At 47.0% G+C, this 12,822-nt stretch overlaps 1 protein-coding gene across 1 annotated transcript in view; it reads left to right on the top strand.

The window, feature by feature from the left end:
* Positions 1–23: 23 nt before the first annotated feature.
* LOC119405231 (KICSTOR complex protein SZT2) overlaps positions 24–12,822 on the top strand; it is a 62,795-nt gene continuing 49,996 nt past the window's right edge. Inside the window, exons 1-7 of the mRNA XM_049419448.1 lie at positions 24–276; positions 756–893; positions 3,487–3,669; positions 4,912–4,989; positions 6,148–6,240; positions 7,336–7,473; positions 8,651–8,810. Of these exons, the coding sequence (XP_049275405.1) occupies positions 253–276; positions 756–893; positions 3,487–3,669; positions 4,912–4,989; positions 6,148–6,240; positions 7,336–7,473; positions 8,651–8,810 (814 nt within the window). The 5' untranslated portion in view covers positions 24–252. The remainder of the gene's footprint in view (positions 277–755; positions 894–3,486; positions 3,670–4,911; positions 4,990–6,147; positions 6,241–7,335; positions 7,474–8,650; positions 8,811–12,822) is intronic.

Below are 12,822 nucleotides of genomic sequence, written 5' to 3'. Positions count from 1 at the left end.
CAACTCGTGGATGAATAAAAACGAACGGAAGAGGGCGCATACTTACAATTTGCTTCGAGCTTTTGGAGCAAAAACAGTGCAGCGTTGCTCCAGTGCTCGCTATCACGTGGGGCCTGCTGAGAGCAACATATCGGCGGCTGCTCGTATTTCGGCTTGCTTTCGTGCGATCTTTCTTTTTTCTCCGGCGATTCTCTTAATGTGAACGCGCAAACACGCTGTTACCCCGCTGCGTCGGGACTCAAATGAAAGACCATGGCAGCGGAGGACGTGGAAGAAGTCAGTGCGACTGCTTTTTATTTCGCGATTATGCTTGCAAAGTGAACCAATTTTTTGTCTCTCTGTCGTAACGCCAAAACCGCGGCGTATGCGGCTGTCTTCACAATGTGCGGGTGTCCGCTGATCTCCTCCCGTGAGATATCGGAGAGTAATCGCGCTCTAATCTTTTCGTTTTCTCTCTCCCCTCCCCTCCTCTCCGTTCTCTATGCTGCTGCCAGCCGCTGTCTCCTCTGTAGTGTTTGTCTCTGTGGGGCGCTTATCAACATTCGCCCGGACCCCGCAAGCTGCGCGATTGTTTTTGCCTCGCTCTGTCGTGGCGCCCGGATGTCCAAGAGCCACGCTACAACAATGCCCTTTCGAAAGCTGTTTCTTATGTCCGCGCCTCCCGGGTTCTAGCCTTTCGCGAAGATGTGAACCTTGTTTTGCGCATTGGAGACTTCCTGACCAACGCCGCGATGGTGGTCGTGTCCAAAACGCAGGGGTCTTCTCCACCGACGCTGGAGGCGGACTGCGTGTACGTGCAGATGAAGAAGCAGTACCGCGTGTCCAGGTACATCAGGGCGCATTGGTTCGTCAACCAGATCGGCAAAATCATCCAACTTAAGCGTCCCAGCGAGGTACATTTCTCTCTACCCTTCTGTTTACTGGAACTGTTTGCCTATCTTCCGTTAACCGGGCGGGTGAAAAAGCAGCACTTTTACGGTATAGTACAGTACGCGAACATCACAACATGCGAGAGTGTTGACTACAAAACGAGGTGTACACACAGCGTCATTCATGTAGCACATGCGCAACATGAAGAATACAGTACGTTAAAATACAGTGATGAACACTCACACACACAAGACTTAACAGAACTCTGATGCGAGCGAGTTAGTTCATGATCTTTACCCAGTTTTGTTACCCAGTTTACCCATGATCTTTACCCGTCTGTGTCTTGTTGTGTCTCGATGTTTTCGTCCTCGTTCATTTCGCACTGAGAAAACTGGGTAAAGAACACAACTAAGAGCTTGTGGGTCTTTTGTCGGGTAGTGTTAGTTTCATTTGTGGATCCTAGCAGTGCAAGACTTGCATTTGCGCAGGTTTTTGTTGCTAAAGAAATCTACTCCTCAGGTGCTCTGAACGTTGTAAACTTGTCGGGTACAACGGCCTATGCAAAATTTATGAAAATTACTTTAGTGTTTTTGGTGGTCATCAGATTCTCTTGTGCAAAATCATCGTGCAAAACGCTCTTTCAGCTTGCACCATTATGTGCTCTGCAATTGCTTGAAATATTGTGAACTTTTTTCGGAGAGCAGCATCCTGCATAAAAAATTTATGCCTTCGCATTACGATGCTTATTTTTTTTTTGTTAGGTGGCTATCAAGTGCACTTGTGCGAAATTATCGTGAAAAATGATGATAACGCTTGCAGCATTGTTTGCAAGTGTGTCACACTATTTTGGGTCGTTGCAGATACGAAAGAATTAAACTTCTACCAGCAAGTGAATTCTCATTCAGAGGTCCAGCTGTTTGCAATGAGGCAATAGCTAAAGCCTTTTCTGCATCCTTTAAACTGCAACGTAGCACGTGCCCATCTTATTTGAAATCTAAATTATTGGGTCTTATGTGCCAAAGCCACAATACAACAATGAGGTTCGCAATAGTGGGAGACTGCGGATGTATTTCAACCAATTGGGATTCTTTGACATGTGCCTGAATCTAAGTACAGGGGTGTTTTTGCATTTCACACCCATCTAAATGTGGACACCTTGGCCGAGAATTGAGCCCGTGCCCCCCATGTTGAGAGTGCTGCATTATAGCTGCTAAGCCAACGCAGTGGGTAGCATTTAAAACCTTTACCAAGTGTCGGTCCATTCACTGTGCTTGCAATTGACACTTCGCAAAAATCTGTAAGTTGGCTTTCCTGCAAGAATATTTTCTTTTTTACAGCAGGGCTGTTATGCTCGAGGTTGGCCGGGTGTCGCAGATAGAAAATTATCATCGTCATGAACGGGGCACGCGCTCTCTTCTTCAGTGTCATCTCACCAGTGTCATCATCTCATCTCAACATCTCATCAGTGTCATCTCACCCGGCTTCGCACCCGGAGCACACGCGCCCATTTCTCCGGTGTGGGGTGCAATAACTCTGATGAGTGAGAGAACGAGTACAGAGATAGAGAAAGAGAGAAATTCTTGGCGAGGGCAAGTGTAGCTATGCATAGTACACTATAGCAAGGGGTGGGAGAGAGAAAGATGAGAGGGGAAAAAAGCCAAGCCCGGATAAGCTAGGTGCCCACCAGCACTGCTGTGACCCAGCGTCGCGCTGATTTGTGTCGTTTAAATCCGTTGCAGATTTCCTGTCGTCTGTGTCCAATGTTGGTGTAGGCCAAAGTCGTTCTGTTCTTTCAAATGCTCATGTTGTTGATTCACCAAAGCCTGAGCTGTCCCCAAGTGCCTTCTTTTTGCACATGTTCCGTTACTTTAGTCACCTGTTCAACGCATTACTTAACTTCATGGAAGCCATTGTAGCGAAAGTAAAACAAGGCAAAGAACTAAAGGCGAGGCAACACAGGCACTGCACTAATGGTAGACCTTGCACAGTCCCTTATGACCAGTAGAAAACATGTGTTAAGGGGCACAGGTTTGGCTTGTCAAAGGAAAAACATAACAAAAAAGGGGCATTCGTACAATAACTGAAATATCAGGGACGCAGTCTGTGCTGCTTTTTCTTATGTACTCACATTGGTAACCTTGTAGTTGCAGTGTTGCACTCCTAATCTCAAGGACGCAGATTCGATACCCCGCAACAGCGGCCACATCTTGGTGGGGGTGAAATGTATGAACACCCATGTAACTACGTTTAAGTGAATGTCAAAAGACCCTACTTGGTGAAAATTGACCCAGAGTCGTGCACTACGATGCACCTCATATCGAGGTTTTGGCACATGAAACACAGGACTGAACCCTTTCATACACACTACCATCCTCGTTTTAAGGCAAAAGCCTGAGATGCCTCATCAAACGCAAAAAGGGACCATCGGCGTCACCACCAGTTAAGCAAAAAAAAAGTCATCATCACATGATGACGTCACCCTATGACGTATCGTGACTCTCCCCTGCATTGTGACGTACCCTCTCTCCCCTGCATTGTGACGAGAGGGTACAACTGTTATGTGATGCAAGTGTGTGATACGCGTTTGTCAGCCTCTTGTAATTGCATTCTTTTCAGAGTGATCTTGTAGAGGAGGTCGAGGTTCTGTCGGCCCTTCCGAGGGACAAGCCAACTGGATGGCGGCCCGACAGGTCACACGAGTTTGCATATTTGGTGACACCGGCTACCAAGGTCACTTTTCTTGCCAAGAAGTACCGCTTTGTCTTCTGCCTCGACCTCAGTGTCTCCATCGCAAATGTGGTTAGTGTTGGCTATCTTTCTCGCTTTTGCTGCGTGTATTTCATTGGAGTGCTAATGATGGCGACAGGGCTTGGGCATAAAATAGTTAAGAGTGTGTTTAATTTAAAGAAAAGTAAAATAAGTACAGTGGAGATGGGGGGTCAGAAATGTCTAAAGGTCGAAGCAGAATTGTGCACAGAGGTGCCAAGAGCACATCATAGTATAGTACCGCTGTCCTTCAGACAGTAAAGTGAAGAAGCCTTTATTATTAAATGAAACCATTTCATATATAACTCGTTGCTGAACGGTTCGAAGCACCAATATAATTATAGCAGATATGTAAAGAATAGTATAAAAATATTTCTAAAAACATCATATTATTCATATAAAGCTTGCACCCAATGTGGTGATTCATAAGCTGTCATTCTGCCGCAGAGCAGCAAGGTCTTGCGTTTGACTCCCAGCTGAAATGTGTGAAGTACAGTGTTGACTCTGTGCGAAGGCTCTCTTCTTCTGTGATTTGGGTGCACTTCAGAGCACCCAAATCAATTCAGTGCTTTTCACCATGGCATCCCTCATAACCCACTTTCCTGTGTGGTTGGATTTTTGTTTGGCCACGTTCCTATTCGTTTTATTGTTAACTAAGGGCATGCAAATGCTCGTTATAAGTCCCTTCCTCCAGTACCGTTCGATGGTAGTAACGGAAGCATGTCCACAGCAATTCACAGCAAAAACAAAATCCACATATCAAGAGCTATTTGCAAGATGAGGTATCATGATTTGCAGCACAAGATCACACGTTTATTTACACAAAGTAAAGTGCCAGTTAGTACAAAGCATGGTATGTTACACCCAGCCATTCGAAGTCTGTGTCGTCAGAGACATTGATGTTATAGAAGTCATCCTTAACATGGTTATCCACATTTTGCTAAAGTTGCATTGATGAAACCTGGCTGTTTGTGTCATTGCAGTCTGCATCGTTCTTTAAAGATCGGAGATAGAAGTCAGACCTGTTTATCGGCACTGGCCGAGTCTCTCTCTTTCTTTATTAGTGTTTGTTGTAGGTGCTGCGGTTATCTTGGCCAGTATCATTTTGGGAGAATTTCCATTGACTCTCGTGGTTTGCGCGCGGATTGTTTGTTTCTGGTCTTTCCTGTCACGCATTGATTCATTAGCTGGGCGACTGACGTAGAGTGCACGCTTTGTGTGTCATCTTCGCATCATACTGGGTGGCATGCGGAACATCTTATTAATTATTTGCAGGACATCCGGAGTGAGACGTTCCTGTTTGATGAGGTGTTCTCAACGCTTTCGAAATGTGTTGAGAAGCTTGTGAAACCTGTGAGTACACCTGAGTCTTGTTCCTACGAAATAGCTGTAGTAAACAGAAGCACATAATCACATGTAAACTGCAACTGCATTTCTATGCAATCCTTGTATTTAATTTAAGGCTGCAGTTTGAACTTTGTGGATTTTTTCAAGTATTAGCTTTGAACTAATCAGGACACCATTAACAAGTCAATTTGAAACAAAGTATGCGGTACTTTTTCCTTGCTGGATCATAAATTAGGGGACCAGTAATACGATGTCAGCTGACTTGGTCGCAAAACTGTCCACTTGCTTTTATCTGCGGCAAAATTGTTCAAACTTGAAACTTTTGTTTGGTTTATGTACTTGAAGCTTGTACGTCTTGTAATGATGATAAAAAGCCCGGAAATTGTTCAAAATAAAATGCTCCTATCGTACTGCAATTTCACAACATGCATGTTTTGTGTTTTTCATGAAATGTGTGTCCAACTGCATAACATATCAGTTTGGAAACGCACCCGGCTGTAATTCCTGCGTGTAGAGCACTGCAAGTACCATTAAGTATGTTAGTTGAAATCGTGTAATTTATACGTCAGCCTTTTTTTTTTTGTTCGTGAGATGGGGGTGGGGTTACATCATTAGGCTGTGGTGCTCCTCCTGATGCAGGGTCATGCACTAGCCTTAGCACATGTTTTAACACTCGCTGCAGTTCATGGACAGTGGTGGCCTTTTTCGTACGCTGTTGCTGTACTTCAGTGGTGCGATCTTGTACGCGTTACAAAATAAACACGGAGGCGTGGCATGACAACCAGCCGCACGTGACCGCACGCGATTGGTCAATGCAGAGCCGTGACGTCTGTCGCGGTTCAAATGGGCCATTCGCGTGCGGCATGTGCGGTCACGTGCGGCTGGATGTAATGCCACGCCTCCGTGGTTATTTTGTAACGCGTACAAGATCGCACCACATATCGCCTGTGATGTTATTGGTTGAGAAAAACAAAAACAAAAGAAAAAACAAGTATAGTTAGCACCATATTTGCCGACAACGAAGAAACTAAACAGCTGGCATTTCATTCTCATGCTTAAGTGCTATGTTTGTGCCTTGCAGTACACCGCACTTCACTTGACATAAGTTTTTTTTTTTTCTCTTTCTTTGTTCCGTGACAAACTCGTGCTGCCGCCTGTGTGCAGTTCAATGTTCCGGGGAGCTGCGTGGTGTTCCAGCCTGATATCTACGTCACTGTCATTGCGTACATCCCTCACTACACCCCATCGGTGCAGCAGGTGAGCTGAACACCTTTTGAAGAATGCGAAGTTAGGCCGGCTAATTTACATTCAACTTGGAAAATTGCAGTTGCCATAAGAGAAAAATCAGTGTGTCCCACCTATTTATCACGCCTAGTAACTTTTTTGTTGTTTGTGATGCCCAGGAACAGCCCAAACTAGTCAGAGTGTTCCATTCAAAGGATCCAAAAAAAACTGGTCCATACGAGTTAAGATTGTGCATTGCACATCATATCATAGTACAGCTATTCTAAAATATTGTCACTGACCAAAAAACGATGAAAATGACATTCGGACACCTCTAGGGGAACCTTGTTCGTGAAATAAGAGGAAAAAAGGCCATTGCTAAAGCAGTTTAAATGGATTTGAGTACGTGATGAAATGAACTTGTATAGATGGTATGAATATTGCCATCCATTCTATTAAAGATGTTGTTATCAGTATGTAGTTTCAATGATGAATGATTCTAGATAAAGCCTTGATGACGCATTTCAATTTGTCGCCAATATGCTTGCGCTATCTGGATTACATAGTACACATTGTATATTAACACATTTTCACGTGTGGCTCAGTTTGTGAAAAAGTGTTGTGGGAAAACTGCAAGAAATGGTTGCGATTTTAAATTTCTGCACTACCATTTGTCGAGGAACAATACTAATAGCCTCTCATTGATTGATGCAGATTGTGCATTGCGGTTGCAAAACCTGGTATGATGTGCAAAGTCCGTGCTACTGTGCTCCTCAGCTAAATGGCAAGCATGCTTGAGTAGGAGTTTTAGTTTCTGAGAAATCCATGCAGATTTGTCAGATAGAAAACTTTTTAGTCTAGCATGCCTGTTGACATTATTCATTGCTCCATCGATGCACTAAAAGTGTTCAGGAATGATTGAAAGTAATCGTTGCTTGCAGTTCAGCTGCCTGCAACAGTCAGCACTTTGCACTTTTTTTTACCCTGTGGCTGCTTATGTAGCTTGTGGATGTTTTCTGCAGTCGTTGTTGCATTGTTTTGCTGTGAGGCTGAGGGACATGTGTCCGTTGTGTTGCTCACAAACAAAAGTGTGGTGGCTTGGTCTGTTTTCAATTTCTTCTTGGGTAGGTGCTCATTCAGGGATGGCCGTTGACGCCCGACAACTGCGCCCTGTTCTTGAGCAAGGTGTCAGCCGGACTGAGCGAGATCTGCATCGTCCTGGCTGAGGCGACGGCGGGCGTCGCTGAACTCCACGACCAGCTAAGAGTTAGTGTCCTCACTTTCATGAATTAAAGTGTCTGTGTTTGGGAGGAGATGTGGGCATTTCCTGGAGCAGTAATGGGGGGGGGGGGTATAGAGTGGCATTTGAAACATTAGAAAAGTTTCTGTAGAATACGATGTCGTCAATTTGAATTTCACAGTACTGGCATAAGTGGCCGGAGAGACCAAGCGAATAAAAAATGCTTACTGTGGCATCTGGTTATTATCTATGAGCGGAATCCGCTAGATAAGCCCCCGTTTTGCTTACAGTTTGTTCTGTGGCCGCAGTTATCGTATCGTGACTGATAAGTGCTTGAAACATATTCCATTCAACAGAAGTAATGTGCTTTGGGGGGGCTAGTTGTCGCGACATTTAAACTGAAATAAAACTGCACAGGGGATGGTCCACAAGTAGAAGAAGTAGACAGGACGGGTGCAAACTGACAGTTGTATTTATTGAAAACATCAGACTTCCACTTATGACAGCACACAAGCACTCGCGACACTATCACACACCATCTTAAATGTTTTCGGTAAATCCAGTTGTTAGTCTGCGCCCGTCCTGTCTACTTCTTCTACTTGTGTACTGTCCCTCGTGCAGTTTTATTTCAGTTTTATACCACACGCTGTCTCTCTTACCAGAAAATGTGGCTTAAAAAGGTTTGTCTTAACGACACGTTTTGCTCAGTCTGTCTAGCTGGTGATAAAGCTAATGTGACTGAACATTTCTATAAAAAGAAAAAAAAGAAAGAAAGAAAGGGGCTGATATGCCACATTGGGCTGAAATATACGCTTGATTGAGACAGTCGGGGGCATTTGTATCATTATGTGGCTGTAATCGGCAGCAAAGTAATAACTCAGTGTTTTCTTTGAAAGTGGACTGTAGTGTACAGCACTCACGAATTGAAATGCAAAAATTTAGGGCTAAGTAATGCACATAATTTTGTTTCCAGTGTCTACAGTTCGTGCTGTATCAGCTTAATTTTTACTCGAGCACTTACATTGGAGAAACAGATTTACAGCGACATGACACGGTTATCATGAGCAATTGCTTATAGCAGTTGTTATACTAAAAAAACGATGTTGCGTTTCAATCCGTAGTTACTGTACATTTCATCTGTTGCTGGCGTGTGAAGGCAGGGTGCTTATCCTCACTGTTTGCACCCTGTCATTGGTGAAACAGCTTCAGTCCGAGAAGCTGACGGGTGGCCTGTTTGAAGAATGCGACGAGCAGGCATGCACCACACCCCTTGTCAACATGGTGTCCTCGGATGTGAGCACACTGAGCATGCTCCGGTACGGCATGCTGGCCTTGCAGCTACTGCCCGAAAACAGCAGTGCAGGTGAGTGTCTATTTGCTTCGAAAAATAGTGAATATGGGGCTTCTTTAGTGCCTGCGACACCCTCCTGAGTAATCATAGATTGATCTCACTGTTATAATACTCTGTTGCCTCGCGAGTCTCCTACCGCACATTACTGTTTCTGGTAATGTTCTTGCGATCGAGAAATTCACCAATATGCATCAAGCCACTCATGCTTGCTTGCTTCGTAGTTGGTGGTGACATTTCTTAGGAGAGAGCAAGTGATTTTTATCTGTTTTTGGCACAAAGTTAATTTCCTGCTGCATGCAGTGCAATAGTATGTTATAAAAAGGTTAGTTGTCAACAACTCGATGACGCTGGGGTTTCTTTAATGATACAAGAAGTTTATTCTACATATTTACAACTGGGGTTAGGAAGCTGAGGATCTTTCGTCTTTCGTTTTTCGAATGTCTCTCGTCTACGCTCAGCTGCCAAGTCCCCCTGCGCCGGCCACTCCCTCCCTTTCTTGTTCTTGTTAGCAGTGCTGTCCGGTTCACACAAGAAGCCGCTGCAAGAATGGAACTTGACCTGGAAGGAAGAGTGCAGTTTTTCACTGCGGCCGCTGCCTGCACGGCACCGCAGCTGGCATTGAAGCGCCAATGCCGGCTCGCCTACCTTGCGTCCTCCACCACGGCGGAGCTGGTAGGAATTCACCTCGCTGCTGACTTCATCCGTGAATCGGCGCACATCGATCGCGCCGCGATCTACACGGACTCGCGGTCGGCACTCCGCCAGCTCGCCAAAGAGGAGCGCGCCCCCCCACTCGCCCAGCGTGTAGCTCTTCAACTGCGCGCAGTGCGAGAACACGGTTGCGACGTGGCTCTTCAATGGATACCGTCACACGTTGGAATCGCGGGGAACGAAGCTGCTGACGACCTGGCGAGGACTGCACATGACCCCGCGGTTCCGCTGACAACGTACGCGGACTCCGCAGATTCAGCACGCCAGAACATCCGGCGAGAGCTCGCTCGCAACCACCCTGATGCGCGCGTAGCCTCCGGCTGCCCCCCGCGTTATCTACCGGAGGGAATGCTAAACCGAAAGGAGCGCTCCCTTCTGCTCGCACTGCGGACCGGCTCTGTCTGGCCCGCCGAGCGCCGGCACCGCCTTCGCGGTGCTCCCTCACCCCTATGTGGCGACTGCGGTGAGGAAGAAACACTCCAGCATCTCCTCATCTCCTGTACCGCTCTGGCTCCGCAACGTGAGCACCTCGCGCGCGCCTTCAGGAGGCAAGGGTTACCCTGCGCGACCATGAACGATGTGCTGCACCCGGCCGGAGCCATGGACCGTGTTCGCGGTGCCCTACGCGCGGTGCTCGAGTACATTCATGCCGCGCAACTCGCAGACCGGCTCTAGTCCGTGCTTAGCGCCTGACCAGCAACGACAACGACGGATCTCCCCGCTTCCTCTGCCCCCAGCCCTTTACCTGTTGTGACCTTCCCTTTCCTACCACCATCTACTCCTCCTTCCCTTTTACCCCCCTTCCCCTAAAGTGACGCGGTTGTGGTGTCCTCGACTGAGAGACAGTTACTGTGTCGCCCCCCCACCTTTCTATTTTCCATTTTCTATCAAGAACCTCCTCTCCGGTTCAGCAAAGGTCAGTCTGGTCTTGTCCATCATCCCGTTCCCAGAACATATACAGTAGAAGCTCGTTATAACGAAGCAGGATATAACCAACTAATGGATATAACGAAGCAATCGTAATTCTCCTTGAAATTCCCATAGATGCCCATGTATTTAAAGCCTCGTTTTAACGAAGCAAAAATTTCCTCGCATTGGATATAACGAACCTTTTTTTTCCCCACCGAGCATTTACTGACCATTTTGGTAGCCGGCAAGTCAATGTCTTATAGCGCGCGACTGTTTACGTCCCATCACGGATGCGGTAATTCAAAACTCACGCCTCGTGCTCCCGAGGAGCCGCCTGCCAACACGCGCGAGGGTGCGCGTCTGCCTGCCTCCCCTTCCATTGAAACTCGTGGACCCACCCGTGCACGTCACCCGGCCTCCCCTCTCCCGCGGAACTCATGGACCCGCCCGCTCTCCTGTTGCACGCGTGGACGGCGACCGCGCGGCGCGGGCGTGGGCCTTTTTGCTTGTCGTTCGCTGCGTGTGCATCAGAACAGCGTCTCTCTCGGTTCCCGCCACTAGACAGGAGATGGACAACGGCAACGGCAAACGAAAGCGCAAAACGATTACAATCGAGCAGAAGACGGCTATGTTGAAAGGCGTTGAGTCCGGCGTCAAGAAGAAAAAAGTTGCCGAAGATTTCGGCGTAGCGTTGAGCACGGTACCGCAAGCGTGTAATCGACCGAATTCTACTCAATATGAGCATGAAGCGCGAGACTACAATCGACCTTTACATGGCGATCGAGATGCTACAGGCTGCTTGGATGTCTGTAACAGCAAGCACGATCGCCAACTGCTTCCGGCATGCCTCATTTGGCGTCAACAGTGGCGGTGACAGCGAAGATATCGGTGCTGCCGCCAATGAGGGTGCCGCGGGTGACCAAGACCTGGCGTTGTGAGACGCTCTCCTTGATGCCGGAGTTTTGCCCGTCTGCAACACCTTCTGCACGTACGTCGGTGCCGATGCTGACGCGGTGACAACCGAAGAGCTGACAGAGGCTGAAATTGTGCGCGCGGTGACAGGGGTAGTGAATGACGACAGTGACGAATGTGTCGACGACAGCCCGGAGTTGGTGAACCCGATGTTCCGATGTCCGCGCAAGCACTGGATGCGGCAGACCTGCTGCGCCGCTTCTTCGACGCTCACGATGACGGCGAGGACGGACTCGACATAACGGCAGCGGCCGAAAAAGCCATCATCCGTCTGAGGAAGACACGGCAGAAGTCTATTAAGGACTATTTTTCTGCTAAGTGAGCCGCCAGCTGGTGCGCCGAGTTTGGCGTGAATAAAGTAGCAGTTCTTTGCTGTTCTTTCTTTTTTTTTCTTTTGCTAGTTTTTCTCCGTGCGACGGCCGTTTTTCGTTTGCGTGGCGGGCTGCTGTGGGATTTGGTGGTCAGTACATCCTCTCTTGCATGCTAATTGTCAGTAGAAATGGATATTGGCTATAACGAACTAATGGTTATAACAAAGTAATTACGACTCCCCCTTCAACTTCGTTATAACGAGGTTTTACTGTACGCAGAGGTCCTAATCACTAACCTTTCCTGTGGGCAGGCAAGTGTCAGCCAGCGACCCCGCGATGGTTCGGGTGAACGGGAAGATCTGTAACATAATATTTGGCTCACATGTACGCAGGAGCTTTGACTACAGATCAGCAACGTTTTCTGGCTCAAGGAGGTGTAGATAGTGTTTCTGGAATGGAAATCATCCCTCAAGTGTGAAGTCGTGCCCTTTAAAAGATGGTGGCCGCAGCCGAAATCATAGCAGGTGCACGATAAAACATTAGTGTCCAATGAAGAAGAGCGAGCATTTTTCTCTCGCACTGTACCAGTCTAATATGGCGCATTTTTTCAAAGCGATACTGCTCATTGTGCGTGTTTTTGTGTTACTGGTTTCCTTAAGAAGCGTCACAGTCTTGACAAATTTTATTGGAGATCATGCCATCAATACTTCGTCTCAATATGTTACTTTCACCAGGAACAATGATCTCTTATTTTATAATTAACTTAGTAGTTGCATTAACAGAAAAAAAAAGCACTTGATCTCTAAGCGAGCATCCCGGAGAACATGTTTCTGAGATTAATGGGGGGCATATGCTGGCTTCACCTTTGCCGATAAGGCATTGTGAGAGCTTCCACTCCAGAATTTGTTTTTAACCTCCTTGTTCTGGCCACGTTCAATATGTGTAACAGGGCCCCTTTCAGCTACACCCTATAGGAAACGTGCAATGAGTAGGTGGCGCCATGGTGCAGGAGTGAATGAAAGCATCTCGCGTGCTCTGTGTAGCAGCCGGCCCATGAGTGGAGCCGTGTCAGGTTGTTAGCAAAGCTTTACAATGATGTGTATGAATTGCTGCGTTGTAGA

This window comes from Rhipicephalus sanguineus, chromosome 9, assembly GCF_013339695.2.
Source record: "Rhipicephalus sanguineus isolate Rsan-2018 chromosome 9, BIME_Rsan_1.4, whole genome shotgun sequence".
Taxonomy (NCBI): domain Eukaryota; kingdom Metazoa; phylum Arthropoda; class Arachnida; order Ixodida; family Ixodidae; genus Rhipicephalus; species Rhipicephalus sanguineus.
Note: the sequence above shows the minus strand (reverse complement) of the source record. Positions and strands in the feature narration are given on the sequence as shown.